This window comes from Gopherus flavomarginatus, chromosome 10, assembly GCF_025201925.1.
Source record: "Gopherus flavomarginatus isolate rGopFla2 chromosome 10, rGopFla2.mat.asm, whole genome shotgun sequence".
In the NCBI taxonomy this organism is placed as follows: domain Eukaryota; kingdom Metazoa; phylum Chordata; order Testudines; family Testudinidae; genus Gopherus; species Gopherus flavomarginatus.
In genome coordinates, this window is record NC_066626.1 from 26,579,876 (window position 1) to 26,598,408 (window position 18,533).

General features: G+C 45.3%; 1 protein-coding gene across 5 annotated transcripts in view; it reads right to left on the bottom strand.

The window, feature by feature from the left end:
- Positions 1-18,533, bottom strand: part of SLC39A10 (solute carrier family 39 member 10) — a 63,270-nt gene that overhangs the window by 8,157 nt on the left and 36,580 nt on the right. For 4 of the 5 annotated variants that reach the window (XM_050969501.1, XM_050969499.1, XM_050969503.1 and 1 more), the window contains exons 5-8: positions 17,250-17,468; positions 14,667-14,829; positions 7,054-7,413; positions 5,503-5,583 (exon numbers count right to left, since the gene is read on the bottom strand). In XM_050969501.1, coding sequence (XP_050825458.1) covers positions 5,503-5,583; positions 7,054-7,413; positions 14,667-14,829; positions 17,250-17,468 — 823 coding nt within the window. The remainder of the gene's footprint in view (positions 1-5,502; positions 5,584-7,053; positions 7,414-14,666; positions 14,830-17,249; positions 17,469-18,533) is intronic. The other variant, XM_050969500.1, reaches the window with a different exon arrangement.

Genomic DNA, 18,533 nt, shown 5'->3' on the forward strand with positions numbered 1-18,533 from the left:
CAGTTATATTATCTGATCTATCTAAGGAACTACTGAAGTGCCTATCGCTGTGGCAAACATACCGGAGGCTTTTTTTAAGGGGAAAAGGAGCAACAGTATATGACTACATAGCCTACAATACATATCCCTTCCTTGATTAAAATTTAGTTTCAAAGGCAATCATGACTCATACTAGCTGATGAGGGGCATTAACAGAGCTCTAAACGGATCCCAATCCAGCCCTCCCAGGTACAGTGCAGTTGGAGTCAGTCAGGACTGTATGTACAAAAGGAGAGAAGTTCCGAGAGTGGGGTGCTGGCTTTTTAATGAAAAATGCAGCTTCGTTCTTGACCAGTCCTTCAGATCTTATTAGCGTTCCTCTCATCTTGACAGATTCTACTTCGCATGTGCATAAGGATGACAAACAGGCATTAGTGCCAGGAGGGAGCTACAGCATATGAAGTTGAAAACACTGGTGTCCTTTAGCCCATGAAGCATCGCATCCGTCTGGTCCAAAAAGAGACCATTCCCCCTGGATGGAGGTTTGTATTTCTTGGGAGAGACCAGTGCTGCCAGGAGCTACACCTCATTACCACTGCTAACGCAACCACCATGGCTGCCGAGTCCGCTGTGTCCCATGCCATCTCGAGGGAGCACCTGGCAGCCACAGTGCCCTCCTCTGCCAGGGTGCCAATTCTTGGGCCAAACCCTGCAGGAGGGACTCCTTGAACTTATGGATGGAGTCCCTTAAGTTACAATTGTATCAGCCCAAGAGGGCCTGATGGTTTGCCACATGGAACTGCAAAGTGGTCGTTGAATTCATTTTTCTTCCAAACAGGACCCTCAATTGTTTGGCCTTGTCATAAACAGATGGTTACGGGTTAATGTCTCTTTTACCTGTAAAAGGTTAAGAAGCTCAGTAAACCTGGCTGACACCTGACCAGAGGACCAATAGGGGGACAAGATACTTTCAAATCTTGGTGGAGGGAAGTCTTTTTTTGTGCTTGTTTGTTTGTTGATTGTTCGCTCTTGAGGCTAAGAGGGACCAGACATACACCCAGGCTTTCCCTATCTTTCTGAATCAGTCTTTCATGTTTTAAAATTGTTAGCAGTAGCCAGGCAAGGCAGATTAGTCTTATGTTTATTTTCTTAAACTTGTAAATGTGTCTTTTTGCTGGGAGGATTTTTACCTCTGTTTGCTGCAACTTTGAATCTAAGGCTGGGGGGGAGGGTGTCCCTCTAATCTATATGAATCGGAGTACCCTGTAAAGCATTTTCCATCCTGATTTTACAGATAACTTTTACTTTTTTCTTTAATTAAAAGCTTTCTTTTTAAGAACCTGATTGATTTTTCCTTGTTTTAAAATCCAAGGGACTGAGTCTGAACTAACCAGGGATTGGTGGGGGGAAAGGAGGGGGGATGGTTAATTCCTCCTTGTTTTAAGATCCAAGGAGTTTGGATCGGTGTGAAGCCTCTCAAGGCAACCCAGGGAGGGGAAAGTCTGGGGGGAAAAGGAGGGAGATGGTTAATTTCTCCTTGTTTTAAGACCCAAGGGGTTTGGGTCTGGGTTCCCCAGGGAAGGTTTTAGGGGAACAGAAAGTGTGTCAGACACTAAATTCTGACTAGTGGCAGCGTACCAGACCTAAGCTAGTAATTAAGCTTAGAAGTGTTCATGCAGGTCCCCACTTTTTGTACCCTAAAGTTCAAAGTGGGGTAAAAACCTTGACAGGCCTCTTTATTTTTGGGGGTCAAGCTTATATGCCCATTTGTCTCTTTCATTGGCCACAGAAACCACCAGCGATCCTGGGGGAGGCTCAGTGTAAAGGTATTCAAATCCTTTAGCTGGGACAAAGTATTTCTTTTCGGCTCATTTTGAGGTCGGAGGGATAGAGGATGGCATTTGGCAGAGGGTCTCAGCAATTTTAAGGACACCACCATGAACGTTAGTGTGACATCGTAAAAACTTTGAACACAGGTGTGTGGAACCCTTAAGGTATAGCTATAAGTCTTCAGCATTTCAGTCTGTAAAAAATGGATCTTCAGCTAAGAGAATGGTTCTCACCTAGATTTTACTTAGAGCATCCAAAATTCCAACTTGCATTTGCCCCCTCTAAATTAGGTCTCATTTCTTCCAAAAGGCCTTAAAAAATCCAATCACCACCAACTTATCATCTGACTGCAATGGGAAATTGAATAACTAAATGCTGATGTGACCCAACCACAGAGTGACAGATGCTATACAAGTTTGCCTATATAGCTCTTCCAGAACTCCACCATACTATGCCTCCCCTGAGCATAACAAATGCAGAGCTGAAATGTGGGTAACTGTTATTTTAATGTTCCTTTCCATGTGTGACTCATCTTGTATTTCAAGTTTTGAACTCTTGCCAGAAGCGTGGCATATACTAAGCCACTTAGCTCCCTCTCCACCTACTTTAAAAGCTAAAAATCTTTATTTTCTCTGTTTCGTGTTTGCTTTTATTAGCTTACTTTCCTTCTTCAGGATGCTGAACACATGATGATGCTAAAAATTCTCATCTACTCAGCATATCAGTCATGCTGACTTTTATACTTCGTTATTAATATTACTTTATCTCCCAAGTGCATCTTGAAGTAACAAACTGTGGTAGGATTATGTTATCTGAATAAGGTGAATGTTTTGTTTACAGAAAATGAAAACAGGGAAATATACAGTGTATGTATTTCCTTGATTTAAAAGAAGATTTTATCTTGCATAACACTGAAGTTTGTACAGGGAGTCTGGTAGAGAGAGCACTGAACTTGGACTCAGGAGATCTAGGTTTTCTTCCCAACTGTGGCACTGGTCTGCTGGGCGACCTAGGGAAAGTCACTTTCCCTTCCTGTGTTTCAGTTTCACCATATGTAAAACAGGGAAAAAACTGACCTCTTTTGTAAAGCTTTGAGATCTGCTGATGAAAAGCACTATATAACAGCTAGGTATTATTATGATTCTTCATATGGCTCAAAAAATCTTTTGGCTTTAGAGAAATACGAGACTGATAGAATCATTATCTAGTCCAGGGGTCGGCATCCTTTATTCACTCTGATTTAAGGTTTCACGTGCTAGTAATACATTTAACGTTTTTAGAAGGTCTCTAAGTCTATAACTAAACTATTGTTGTATGTTAAGTAAATAAGGAATTGACGTGAATGAGCACTCGAAGAAGAATGGGAAATTTCACTTCAACCAATGCTCATAGATCACATTAAGCCTGTTTGTAGTGTAGACCTGGCCTTAAGGTATTCAAGTAATGGCTACAAATAACATGCATGTCTAGAAAGTACTTAAAATGGTAAAATGAAGTCACTAAGAAGAAAAATATTTAAACTAACTTCTGCATACCTGGAATGGTTCAGTATTATTCTTTAAAAGTAGGTCAAAAGTATTTGCTAATTTTTAACCCACCTTTTTAAGTGTGTATATAGAAGTCTCCTCTCTCATCCAGTGAGAACCACTACAAGCAACATATCCTGACTGCAACTCTCTCAGCTTGCCTGAAACGAATTGTGAGTGATCTTTTAAACCTCAGTATAGGTCTTTTGCCCTCCACTTCTGTCAGAGCTGGGGCTCTAAGAGGAGGCTCCCTACAGTGATAGATCAGCCAACCATTACCCTGCACCTAGACAAACCTTCTCCAGCCTCCTGGACAGGAAGCAGAACACTTGTCATCTCTGGAGTCTGTCGCTGAATTTGGCGAACAGACAAAACTAAGTAAAAGCACAAAAATGACTGTCAACTGTTTACACCTAGGCTGAGTTTGGCCAGACCATCCAAGTGATTCAGTGCCACTCAGTGAACCCCTGCAAAATACAGGACTCAGTCAAATCCAAGCCAAACATGGAAATGTGTTATAAAGTTATCTCCTCTTGTTCTCCACTAATTTTGCTCCGGGACCCTCCAGTGCAGAATGCTAAATCACTGGTTCCCTCCCTCTCTTTCCGATGAAATGCAAAACCCATGGTCCTGATCATGTGAAGTAAAATCTCACAGTTGCGTCTCTCAAGAGTGGAGGTGTTAAATTAATTTCATTATCCTGAACAAATTCTAACTCCAATAACATACATTCCAGTTCCTTAAATTCCCCAGCAGATTCACTTCTTGTCCTAAACTGTTGTGTGTAATATTGTTGTCCAATACTACTAAAAACTTCTGCAATACCCCATCTGTAATCTCTTATCTGTCTCAGAGAAATGGTGGCAGGTTAAATCTGTATTTTACTTCTATAGTGCTTTTCATCCAAGGATCTCTAAAAGCTTTACAAGTATTTTGTGGCTTTACTCCTCTCTTGGAGGGGCACAACCAGGCCCCAGCTAGGTCCTCTCTGGGTAATAACAGACATTAGCTGGATGAGTCATTCATGATATGCTTGTTTGAAACACTAGAAGTGATCTCTACTACTAAAGTATGGTGTATTGGAGACAGCAAGAACAAACACAGAGCAAAGACAAAAGCATCATTTTGAAGAGAGAAAACCTGCCAACATTCTTTTAATCCCAGTATGATCATTTTATCCTTTCACCCAGTCTTAAAAATCTCTAGAAATGAAACCATGGCCTCAGAAAATAGTGCCTCAAAAGATCTTCCAGTTACAAATCTGTTAGGGGGTAGAGAAGATTGCAAACAGCAGAGCTGTAATTCAGCAAGGGAAAATAGTCAAGGAGAAGTGGGATTGTAACATTACCCACTGAACTGTCAAAAAATATCTGCAAAACAGCAATGCTAATGCTAGCCTTAAAGAATAATTGCTTTAAAAATTCTGTCTTAGTGTCAATGGATTTCAGATACATATAGCAATCTGGAAGCCCTAATTTGCAAGGAAGCAAAATATTCTCCCATGTACTCAGTCTACTATGAATTGTATAGACCCTGATAATCCATACCCACCCCTCACCAGGGCTGCCAAAACAGCAGTTCAGCAGCAAGATAGCTGCATCTTAAAAAGTCATGTTCATAAAATTTTCCTTTTTGCCTATGCAATTTTTTTCTCTAATATCACATATGCAATGTGATGCAGCACACCTCTTCTATTTGCAGGACCCCATATCAAACAGGGTTGACTGGTAGTGGACACAGTGTTCCTCCTTATGAGCTCTTAGCTGAATGAAATTCACAGATTCCTATCCCTGACAGAATAATAAATTCAAAAGTATGTCACCAACCAACAATGTACTCAAATGTATTCAGTAAGAACATTCTAATAACATGCATTCTGAAAGTTTCACATGCAGAATGGATGGTATACTGATGGCACTAGATTCCTAGTAAAATACAGACTAATGTTCTGATTATACACATTGAATAAATGGCATAGTAAATTGTATAATCATGTTCTGTGAGTTTCTACTGGTGTAAATGGTCACGCTAATGGTTTTCACACTGCATTTTGTTTACCTTCATTACTACTGTGATGACCTGTGGATATATTTTTCATATAGCAGCTTTTCATTCAATGTCAAAGAGACTAAAAACAACCACATTTGAAGTTTACAGAATTAATTACCTAATTCATGGGGAAGCTCATGACAAAACACTGCTACAGATGTACTAATTCCTCCTGTCAATCCGGCACTAAAAGCTGCTCCTGGAAAAATAAGACGCAAATAATTGTATTTTAATTTTATTGGCTATGCTAAACAATAATCAATAGATAGGTAATGTACTGAGTTTCCTTTGCAGAGATTCCAATATTTTTCAGCATACATGTGAAATATTCAGAACAGCGGACTTTCTACTTCCAAAGACACTAGTAAGATCTGGGTGAATCCGGATGGATGATGCTATAACAGAACCCAAAAAGCCATAAAAACTGCTTACTTCTGTTCCAATTTCTCTCTCTAGAGGATTGTCTATGCTACAAAATTAGGTTGTCTTAAATTAGGTCGACCTACAGCCACCACAGCAATTAAATCAACTATTGACATCCACACTGCCTTTCTTCTGCTGGTGGTGCACATTCTCACCGGAAGCGCTTACACCGACTAAAGTGGAGAATTGTGGGGCACTGAGAGCCAGAGTGTGGCACCAATAGCCACAGGGGGCTTACAACTAGAGCCCCACCCCCGGGCTGACCGAGATGTGAGCCCAGCATGAGGCTGAATTCCACAGCAGGGACCCTACCGGGAATGAAATTGACAATCTTCTCAGTTTTACAGTTGCTATTATTTCATATTTCCTCTCCAGCTCTGGCTGTCAGTGTGGTGCTGGGCTCACAGCTGGCGCCCCGGCCCCAGGGTTGACAGCAGGAGCCAGAAACAAAATGTGAAACAATAGCAGCTGTGAAGCTGACAAGAATGTCAATTTCACTGCTGGTAGGCTCCCTGCTGTGAAGCTGAGCCCTGTGTGGGGCTCACAACTGGGCTGTCAGCTCCAGGGCAGGGGGGCGATTCCAGCTGTGAGCCTGGCACCTGGCTGACAGCTTGGGCTGTCCGTGCTGGGGCTCAGGGATGTCCAGCTGTGAGCCCGGCACCCATTTAACAGCTCAGGCTGTCAGCTTCAGGGCAGGGGTGGGGGCACACAGACCCAGCTATCAGGCCACTGAGTTGCCCTAACTACATCAACCTAAGCGCTATGCCTCCCGCAGAGGTGGAGTTATTAAGTCAATGTAATGGGCAACTTACATCATTGGGAGTACCTCTGTAGTGTAGAAACTGACAAGAATCCTCTATGTTTTTTTCAGTTTGGGTACACATTTAATTTGAACCTTTATTAGGGTGTTTTTAAAAGTTTCCATGCAGCTTGCAGGCATTTCACTTTTATGACTTTACCTTTTAATTGCCATTTAGCTAGCTTCCTCATTTTTGTGTAGTTCCCCTTTCTGAAATTAGTATATATAAGGCTTGCACCATAGTGCTGGCATTTTTAAACACCAAGGTTCTCAAACCTGCTCTGAGCAAGATTAAACAAAATGCTAGTGGCCACCTGGAGCCTTGTCTGTACTAGTCCTCCTGATATTACTATCACCTATAGAACTTTACCAATGGGAAATTTTACCAAAATTACCTATGGTAGGTACAGCCATAGAGAATATGCTCAACACCTTGTATTTACTTACCTATTGCTAAACCATCACTAAAATTGTGGATGCCATCTCCCATAATTACCATCCAAGCTATATTAGCAATTCCAGTATCTTTCAGGTCCTTTCCAGAATGGCAATGACCATGAGAATGTTTGTGATGCCAGTGATGGTTGTGTTTCCTAGCTGTTTTATCCTCTCTATGGTTGTCATCATATTCTGCATCATGAAGACCATGGCCGTGAACAGAGAGAGAGATGTCATTGTGAGAATGATGCACATGGTTTCCATCTTCTATAGAGAGAAAGTTTTTAGGAGGGGATTCCAACTGGCCATCTAGATCAGTTAGTTCAGTTTCATTAAGTCGATCTTCAGATACAACTGAGTCATCGGCACCTGTATTAAAGCCAGAGAGAGACACGGTGCATTTATTCTTAAGTAAGAAACCATGAGCAAGCATGCCATTGCATATCAATGTTTTCAGATACTCAACTGCTTTGCTAAAACACAAGAAGAAAACATAGAAGCCTATTAAACATTCCAACACTTCCCAAGCTAAAGATCATTGTTTCCGCATGCAGCTGGAGTAACAAAGGATTCTCTCTTGTTGCTGTTTACTGTGGAATGTTTGCAGGTCATGCAGAAATCTCAATGCAATGCAACTGTTCTGCACAATAAATCATCTGCAGTACACAGAACCACTTTCAGCCTGACCTAGCTTGTACCTGATAATTTGCTACTGACATATTTAGAAAAAGCTCATGTTTTAGCAGAGTTAAAAGCAGAAAAAAATATGTCAAGAATACAATAATAAAATCTCTTACAGGCCAAAGTGCACTGAAAACTTTACATGGTTATTTCTGTATGCATGCGCACACACAGGTAATCTGACCACCACTGGAGTGCAGCAACCTCTGTGTCTGAACATGGCAGCTCTTTAAAGTCATTTGTTCTGCACCCTTTTTTATAAGTGCTCATTTCACAATGTAGTAGATCAGTGTGATTAGTTTTACAGGAGTGCCAGAACTAATTTTACTCAGAAGTCACAATGACAACAAAGAACAAGGAAAAAGGTGAATCAAATTCTGGAAAGTATTTAGCATGTTCCAGGTACAATAAGTTTGCTGGTGTTAGCTCAGGTCGAAGTGATAAAATAATCTAGCTGAGAGAGAGAGGAACAACAGTTACAAAGGTGAGTAATCCTCTTTTCTTCTTCGAGTGCTTGCTCATATTGATTCCAATTAGGTGATTCCCAAGCCTCACCTAGGCAGTGGGGTCGGAGTCTGATGTTGCAGAATGCAAAACTGCTGAGCTAAAGGCTGCATCATCTCTGGACTGTTGAACCAGAGTATAAAGTGAAGCAAAGGTGTGGACCGAAGACCAGGTGGCTGCGCGACATATCTCCTGGATAGGTACACGAGCCAGGAAGGCAGCAGATGAAGCCTGAGCCCTGGTAGAATGCGCGGTGATGTGGCTGGGGGAAATATGAGCCAAATCATAACAAGTGCGGATGCACGCCGTCACCCAAGATGAGTTCCTCTGAGAGGAAACAGGTAGGCCTTTCATTCGGTCTCCTACCGCGACAAAGAGTTGGGGCGTTTTACGAAAGGGCTTTGTGCGCTCAATATAAAATGCGAGTGCTCTACGGACGTCCAGGGAGTGCAATTGTTGCTCCCATCACGTTGAGTGTGGCTTCGGGAAGAAGACCGGGAGAAAGACGTCCTGGTTAACATGAAAGGCCGAAACCACCTCAGGGAGGAATGCTGGGTGTAGTCGCAACTGCACCTTGTCCCTGTGGAACACAGTGTACGGCGGATCCACCGTAAGATCCCTAAGCTCGGAGACTCGTCTGGCCGATGTAATGCTTATGAGGAAAGCTGTCTTCCAAGACAGGTAGAGTAGCGAGCAGGATGCGAAAGGCTCGAATGGGGGAGACATAAGTCTGGTTAAAACCTGGTTGAGGTCCCAGGTCGGGGCTGGGCGGCATACTTGGGGGTATAGGCACTCCAAGCCCTTGAGGAACCTCGAAACAATAGGGTGTGAACACGGAACGGCCACCTTCCCTTGGGTGGAAGGTAGAGATGGCTGCCAAGTGTACCCTCAGTGATGATACTGCTAGGCCCTGCTGTTTGAGAGACCAGAGGTAGTCCAAAATAGAGGGAATCGGGACCTCAGTGAGAGTAAGATTATGCGTTTTGCACCAGCAGGAGAAACGCTTCCACTTGGCCAGATACGTTGACCGGTGGAAGGTTTCCTGCTACCCAGGAGAACTTGTTGTACTGATGCACAGGAATGTAACTCTGACTGGTTTAGCCACGCAGCAGCCACACCGTGAGGTGAAGGGCCTGTAGGTCTGGGTGGCGAAGTCTTCCGTGCTCCTGAGTTATGAGGTCTAGGTGGAGTGGCAGGGTAACTGGGTTGGCTATCGACAGGTCGAGCAACATGGTGTACCAGTGCTGCCTGGACCACGCTGGAGCGATCATGATTAGGCGCACTCTGTCCCTGCGGAGTTTTAGCAGGACCTTGTGAACCAGCAGGAACAGTGGGAAGGCATAAAGCAGCTGGCTCTTCCACGGCATCAGGAAAGCATCCGAGATCGATCCCGAGGAGAGACCTTGGAAGGAGCAGAACATCTGGTATTTCCTGTTTGCGCAGAAAGCGAACAGGTCTATTTGGGGAAATCCCCACTTCTGGAAAACAGAATGAATAACGTCCGGGCGGATCGACCACTCGTGAGACAGGAAGGACCTGCTGAGTCGATCCGCCAGAGTGTTCCGAACCCCTGGGAGAAAGGACGCTACCAAGTCTATCGAGTGGGCTATGCAAAAGTCCCAGAGTTGGATGGCCTCCTGACAAAGGGGGGACGATCGTGTCTCTCCCTGCTTGTTTATGTAGTACATGGCCGTTGTGTTGTCTGTAAACACTGAGACAAAACGGCCTTGTAAATGTTGCTGGAATGCCTGGCACGCCAGGCGGACTGCTCTCAGTTCTCGGACATTTAGGGGTAATGCCAGCTCCAGAGATGACCAGAGGCCTTGAGTACCGTGTCCAAGCTGAGCACTCCAGCCGAGAGATGACGCCTCTGTCGTCAGGGACATTGAGGGTTGGGGCGGATGGAACGGCAGCCCTGTACACACCAGGGAGGGAGTCAGCCACCAGTCTAGGGAGCCTAGGGTGCTCAGGGAAATGGTGACTATCGTGTCTATTGGGTCCCTGCCTGGGCGGTATACCGAGTTGAGCCAAGCTTGGAGAGGACGGAGGCGGAGCCTGGCGTATTTGGCCACGAACGTGCAGGCAGCCATGTGACCCAGTGCGAGCCGAGGTGCGTCGGGAAATTCTGTAGACCTCGGATGATAGTTGCCATCGCCTGAAACCGCGGCTGTGGTAAGCAGGCCCAGGCTAGATTGGAGCCCAGAATGGCTCCTATGAAGTCTAACCTCTGCATGGGAACCAGAGTGGATTTTTCTATATTGGTCATCAGGCCTAGACATGTGAATACGTCCTTGACGATGCCCACATGCTGGGTGACTTGTGTCTCGGAGGCCCCTCGGATGAGCCAATCGTCCAGATACGGAAAAACGTGTATCCGACGTCGGCGGAGATAGGCGGCAACTATGGCCATACACTTTGTAAACACCCTTGGGGCTGTAGAAAGGCCAAACGGCAGGACCGTAAACTGGAAGTGCTGATGGTTGGCTACGAAGTGGAGGTACCTCCTGTGCAGAGGAAAAATGGCGACGTGAAAGTATGCGTCCTTCATATCAAGGGAGGCATACCAGTCTCCAAGGACAGGATAATGGTCCCCAGGGATACCACGCGGAACTTCAACTTTGTCATAAACTGGTTGAGTTCTCGCAGGTCTAGGATAGGTCTGAGACCTCCCTTCGACTTGAGCATTAGGAAATAACGGAAGTAAAAACCCTTGCCCCTTTTGTCCTTTGGTACCTCCTCTATAGCTCCCATGGCAAGGAGCGTCCGCACCTCTTGCAAGAGGAATTGCTTGTGAGAGGGGTCCCTGAAGAGGGACAGGATTGGAGGGTGGGAGGGCAGGGTTGAAATAAATTGGAGGTGGTACGCATACTCCACCATGTGTAGGACCCAGCGATCTGAAGTTAACTGGGACAACGCCGGGAGGAAGTAGGCGAGACGGTTGGAGACGGGAGGAGAAGGATCCTGGCCTGTAACTGGTATGCCGCTCTCAGGTGCGCCTTCAAAAGTTCGTCTTTGGTCCCGCTGGTGGTTTCGAGGGACCTTGATTTTGGCCCCCTTGGGGTCCTGACTGTCATCTATGACCACCTAGGCCGCGCCGCCTGCCAAAGTCCTGTCTCTGTGTAGGTGCAGAGTATGGGCGGTGAGGCTGGGGACGGAAAGGCCTGCATTGGGTCACCGGCATATGCATGCCAAGAGAGCGCATTATGACCCTGTTGTCCTTCAGGCTTTGCAGCCTCGAGTCAGTCTTTTCCAAAAAGAGACTTTCACCATCAAATGGCAAGTCCTGAATGGTATACTGGAGCTCCGGTGGGAGGCTTGAAACCTGAAGCCATGAGATGTGCCTCATGGCAACACCCGAGGCCACAGTCCTGGCTCCTGAGTCAGCTGCATCCAACAAAGCCTGGAGGGAAGTTCTGGCCACCTTTTTCCCTTCCTCCAAGAGGGCAGAAAACTCTTGGCGGGAGTCTTGAGAGAGCAGCTCCGTAAACTTACCCACCGCCGCCCAGGTGTTATAATTATAGCAGCTAAGCAGGGCTTGTTGATTTGCCACTCGGAGCTGTAGGGCACCTGCCAAGTACACTTTGAGGCCGAGTAAGTCCATTCGCCTAGGCTCCTTCGACTTCGGGGCTGGCGCCTGCTGGCCATGGTATTCCCTCTCATTAACAGATTGGACAACTAGTGAGCAGGGGGGAGGATGGACATATAAGTACTCGTACCCTTTAGAGGGCACCATGTATTTACGCTTGACTCCCCTGGCTGCAGGAGGAATAGAGGCTGGAGACTGCCATATAGTATTGGCATTGGCCTGGAGAGTCCGAATAAACGGTAGGGCACTCTGGGGGGGGGGGGCGGGGGCATCTGCCGACAGAATGTCCACTACCGGGTCCTCTACCTCCGGGACCTCCTCCACCTGGAGGTTCATATTGAGTGCTACTCTCCTCAGGAGGTCCTGATGGGCTCTCAGGTAGACTGGAGGAGGGCCCGAGGAGGATGTTCCTGCCACCGCCTCATCTGGAAAAGAGGAAGAGGAGATGCCGGGGATGAGCGGGTCCTGTGTGGCCTCTTGCTCTTGGGCGACCTCCTGCTCCAGTGGAACCTGGGAGTCTGGAGGGTGAACTGGGGCTTCCTCCATAGCAGTCGGAAGGGGACGGCTAACTGTCACCTCTGGCACTCGGTGCTCTGATGGGACAGAGCGGGACAGAACTACTGGTACGCCTTGGGCCTGGTGGTACACCCAAGGTGTCCACGATGACCACTGATGGGGACCTTGGTCCTGGTCCTGGGTCTCTTGGAAGACTCTGGTGGGCACATCAGAATTGCAGTCCTGTGCATAAGAGCTGTCCGCGTGGGACAACACTGATGTGTGTCTGGATGGCCATGGAGGGGTTGAAAAGCCCTGGGCAGTCTCTCTGTCTCTAACGGATCTTGCTCTACTCGGCATCGGGGACCAGTACCGGGAGGCATACTGGTACCGGGAACGATATCGGTACCTGTGACCAGAGCAGTGCCAGGAGGTCAACCGAGATTTCAAGACTCGACGTTGGGAGCAGCTACGGGAGTCACGGTGCCTGGAGCGGTGCCAGGAGCTGGAGAGGTGCCGAGAATAGCGGGCCGGCGAACGGGATACTGAACGGTGCCGTGAGTGCGACTGGTACCGAGCAGGAGAATGGGGCCAGGACTGCAAGCGGTGCTGAGACTGCGAGCGGAGACGGGAGCAGGAGCGGCACCGGGACCTAGAATGTCTGTGGGACCGTGATCGTGAACGGTGCCGCTCTGCTGTGCCAACAGAGGATGGTCTTATCAAGGCAGGCTTGCCGATAGACTGTATTACCTGCACCGGCGATGCCGGGGGTTGAGGCAGCGTCGACTCTGTTATGGCAATCAGATCCCTCGCCGTTGAGAATGTCTCCGGCGTGGATGGAACAGTAAGCTCAACCACAGCTCGCGCCGGGGAGCTGACAGGCACCGGAATCGACAGCCCTTATGGGACTGGAATCAACGGTATCGACATCGTCGGTGCTGCGGCAGGTGTCGGTGCCGCGGCAGGTGTCGGTGCCAGGTGATTGGACTTAGACGAGCTCTCTGGCTGCTGCTGCTTCCGTGCCACCTGCACCGGAGTCTTAGGCTTTCTCGATCTCAGGGAGAGGGAGCGATGCCAAGTCGACTTCGGTGCCAGCGACGGCCGTGCCGAGAGGCCTTGGCAGTACCGGGCGGTCCAGTGCCAAGGAGGCGCTTCTGCCCGCCGATTGTCCAGCGCTCGGTGCTGAAGGCGAAGGGGTAAGAGCCGCCTCCATGAGGAGCTGTTTTAGCCAAAAATCCTGCTCCTTTTTTGTTCTCGGCTTAAAGGCCTTGCAAATGTGACACTCGTTTGCCAGGTGAGAATCCCCGAGGCACTCAAGACAGGAGTCGTGTGGCTCTCCTGTCGGTATCAGCTTGTGACAGGCTGAGCACGGTTTGAAACCCAGTGAACCGGGCATGGGCCCCGGCACCGGGTGCGGGGAAGGGGCTAATCCCTGAACCCCTCTTAACTATAACACTAACTATGAACGATAAGAATTAACAATAACTATATAACTGAACTATATACACAAAAAGTAACTAGAGAACTATGAGTAGCTAGGGAGGTGGAGGTCAGTAAAACCGCACTCCACAGTTCCAACGACCGACACGGGCGGTAAGAAGGAACTGAGGGACGGTTGGGTCGGCAGGGGTATATATCCGGCGCCATAGCGGCACCACTCCAGGGGGTGCCCAGCCGACCCACCGAGTGTTGCTAGGGTAAAAAATCTTCCAACAAACGTGCACGTGGCGCGCGCACACCTAATTGGAATCGACATGAGCAAGCACTCGAAGAAGAATAATGGGTTAAGCAACTCTTAAATGTTCTTTGACATTTTCTTAAATCAGACAGAAAAAAATAACTGGACAGTTTCTCACATATTATTTTGAGACTATTTCAAGAGAAGGACCTTAATCTAAGTGGGATGATCCTTACAATGACAATGGTATTTCAATTAAAAAAAGATGTAGGCTTCTATAATAGTTAAACAAAATAATTGTTTTGTTTTTTATTATGGCGGTAGTGGGGGAGACTTACTGGGTGGTTTCAAATTCATTTGTCTAAATCAGCACTCTGACAATTAAGTGAAAAGAATATTTTATTTTTCCTTAGAGGTCAAATTCCCATCTTGTAGTAAAGGAAAGTAAAGCCACCTAACACACCAAGGGCTGTCATAGCAGAGAGTGTTTCAGTGTTTCTGTAACTATAGCTGGGGCTTGCAGTCTCATATGAGGACAGTTGATTGGGTAATACTAGTCTTATTAACAAAGATTTACAGAGAGGAGGTGACAATATACAAAACGATAGGTTACATGCCGTGACACTCTTTGCTTTGAGTCTCAAATGTCAAGGACAAATTCTCAACATTAATGTCTACCTGCCAGGGGTTTGAGCTGAAGCCAGTCAGCATTTGACCTATTATTCAGTTTGTGTTCTGAAAGCTTCCTTCCAATTGGCGATTCTTCAGTCTTCTGTTTTTCCTTGCACCACTTCTGTTTAGACTGAAACACACAACTGTCAGTGTCTAGTTTGTAACAAAACTGAAAGGAAAGGAAGATTCACTGAAGTTGTGTCATACATATCACTTCAATATTCATTAAGATTATCTTTTGATGTGAATCTCAGAATTACAGAATTTCAGATATTCACGAAGATCATCACTGCTACAGATTATGGGAATTTTCTGCTATAGACCACAGACCTACATAATCAAATAACAATTTCCTAAATTAGCACAATTCATATACAGAATACACCATCAATGCCTGTTGTATTAGCCAAGAGACACTTCCCATACAGAACTGTTACATTCGTTTAATTTGTTCAAGTTTAAAATTTGCATTTAATGAAGAAAATTTGCTCCCTTCCTGTTTGGTGTGCTTTATGACCAAGACTACAGGCTGTGACCACAGGTTTTCCACACCAGTTTGGAGGATTTAATTCATTAATCTTAGTGGAAGATATATGTAAATCCATGCACCCTATACTCATAGCCTACGCACAATTGTAATAAACTTTGTACAGAATACACCTTGTGAAGTATCACTTGAAAACTAATAACTTGCTGGTCAATAATATCATATTGAAATGTATATTGCAACATTATATGTAAAGTTATGAATATAAAATAAAGTTACGATGGAAATATGTTTACCAGACAAGTCTGGGGAGGGGTAAACCTGTTTCTTAAAAACAAAAGACAAGCTGATGCCTCTAGCCAGATGTCAAAGTTTACTGACAATCAGCTATCAAGTGGTCATTCTTTGGCAGGGAAGGGGAGCAGGAACAGATCAGTCAGCATTTTAGAAGACAACATGGAACCTCTTTCACTAGCAGACTCCATATCTGCATCAGCACAGCAGGCAGGAACTTGATCTAGGGGTAATGCTCAAGAAAATCCATTTCAAGCGGTTACTGAACTACAAAAGTGAAGGGCAAAAACACCCCAAGTATTCTCTCTCTCTCTCTCTATCTCTCTCTCTTTCACTTCAGATGACAAAGAAACCAGCCCTTCAGACTTTGAGAGCAGATCCTGACTTGAGAATTTGATGCCCCTATGTTGCTGGGAACATGCGGTAAGAATTTTAACTTGAAACAAGTCTAGTTTGTTAAGTTTCAGTTACTAGGAAGCATTTTATCTTTATTTCTCTTGTAACCATTTCTGACTTCAATGCTTTATACCTGTACTCACTTAAAAATCTATATCTTTGCAGATAAATAAACTTGTTTTATTCTTTAATCAAAACTAATTCAGTGTTGTGTTTAAACCGAATCGTTTGGTAACTCCAATTAAAGCAGCAAACCTTTCCACTGATCCCTTACAGGGGCAATGGACCTCTAATATCTATCCAGGAAAGAACCAGGCAGTGCAGAATACACATTTTGGGGGAAAATCCAGGACTTGGAGCATGTTGGGATCATCCTGGAGGTAGTGATCAAGGCTGCTGGAAACCAGAGTGTGTCTGATGTGTAGCTGACAGGCTGCTGGGGTCAGAACTGCTGGATCAGGACTGTAGCTAGACACAGACACACCCCCTTTGTGAGAGGCCCATGTTGGAAGCTACAGCCACAAAGAATAGTGAGGAACCCAAGTTGCAGGGCAGGTGGGGTCACAACCCCTTCAGTACATTCCACTTTCATCCCCTTCTGCCACATTTTCTCAGAAATAAATGCCTTTCATGTGAAAAAGCACTATGAGAGGAAACCATATCCTTTTTAGACAAAGAGTGTTACAAAAAGAGTGCTAGTCAAGTTTTAAATGTAAGGTCTGTAGTTCTTGATATTTTCTTATGGAGAGAAACTCCTGATGATTCAGAAGCCTTGCAAATGGATTCATAATTTTGTACACCACCACGTTATAGTCAGACAAGGCACTACCAGATTAACTGAATACACTACAAGGAGTACAGCTCCCTCAGCTGAATGTGTCAGTAATATCTCTTCTTAAAATAAGACAGCCTGTCACTTAAGTCAGCCTATTTACCTAGGTACAGATCTGACCCCTATTACTGTAGTATCTGAATGTTCCATATACTTCAGTTCACATTTTCGCAAGCAGATCACCCGATTCTGGAACAATATGCTGTGATCCTTATTTGCTTAAGCACTCCTCAGCCATCATCTTGGCTAGTGCTAGTCTATTATGACTGTTATGTGCAGGAGACAATTCAAGATATCCAAATCTTGTGGACGAGAACAGAGTCATTTACAGCTGGAAAAGCAATCCCTTATAGTAAAGGGTCCAGTCAAGTTTTTCACATGCTATCAATAGAATGAAAATAGGTGAGTAACAGCTAATAGTTTTTACAAAATATTCAAACTGCACCATTCAGAGCGCTTTCCAAGTAGAGTATTTAAGAATTTATCTTTCTAAGAAAATCTCTGGCTTTTTTATAGGATGCATTTTGACCAAGTATTATCTTAAATGACGGCATGGAGAATGAGAAAATGTGGCACATACCTTTTGTTTGTTGTAGTGCTTAAACATTCTTATACAGTGTTCAATGATGAACAAAAGATAAATGCCGGCAAGAGCTACGAGCCCTTTCAATACTGCATCATATTTTTCCAGAAAGCTTTCATTTCCTGTTCCATGCCCATGGGAATGTCCATGAGAATGTCTGTGCTCGTGAATATGACCGTGGTCCTCATGGTGACTGTGGTTATGGCCTCCTTGCGACTATTGGGGGGGGGGAGGGAAAAAGCACAGTGTGAATTTGCAATTTCAGTAAACTGAAGTGACTTCAGGTCCATATGACGCATGATGTTGTGCTGCTAAAAAAAAAAAAAAATACTACCAAAAACCCATTAAAAAAAAAAGTCTCTTTCCTTCAGAAAAGGTCCATCAAATATAGTAACTGTTTCATTGAAAGACCTGCCTTCAATGGCTACCAATAGAAACATTCCCCTAGAGAGGTTTCAGCAAGGCAGTTAGAAGGACAGACTTCAGCTCCTTTGTACCATTCAGGTATGAAGCAAACTAACTGTAAATCTGGCCCTGCTCATTAACTAAGGGCATGGCTACACTTACAACTTCAAAGCGCTGCCGCGGGAGTGCTCTCTCGGCAGTGCTTTGAAGTGCGAGTGTGGTCGCGGCACCAGCGCTGGGAAAGAGCTCTCCCAGCGCTGCAGGTACTCCACCTCCCCGTGGGGACTAGCTTACAGCGCTGGGAGCTGTGCTCCCAGCGCTGGGGCACTGTTTACACTGGCGCTTTACAGCGCTGTAACTTGCTGCGCTCAGGGGTGTGTTTTTTCACACACTCCTGAGCGAGAAAGTTGCAGCGCTGTAAAGCACCAGTGTAGCCCAGGCCTAAGCTTAAAATAACCAGTTAACATACAAGAGTCGATTATCCTTACAGTTCCTGCATCATTAGCAGCAACAACAATCCAACAACTTTAGCTCTAACCCAAAACACACTTCCAAAAACTCTTAGCAACACATACATCCCTAGAACATGTATATCATGGATTATGCAAAGTAAACAATATGTGAACTTTATAGTCCAGGGCCAAAGAAATTAATAGAATACATTCTCTCTGTTTTCTCCTTTCAAATAAATGTCAATATCCTGCAACTCATTAAAACTGCATTTTCCTTGGATTTATGAGCAATTTCCTGGTAACACTCCTGAGGAATTAGATTTTCTGCAACATATAAACCCAAACAAAATAAGGACAGGGCACAGTTCATAACAAAAAAGATCCAAAACCAGGTTTACATCCTTGTTACTAAAAGCACATACAA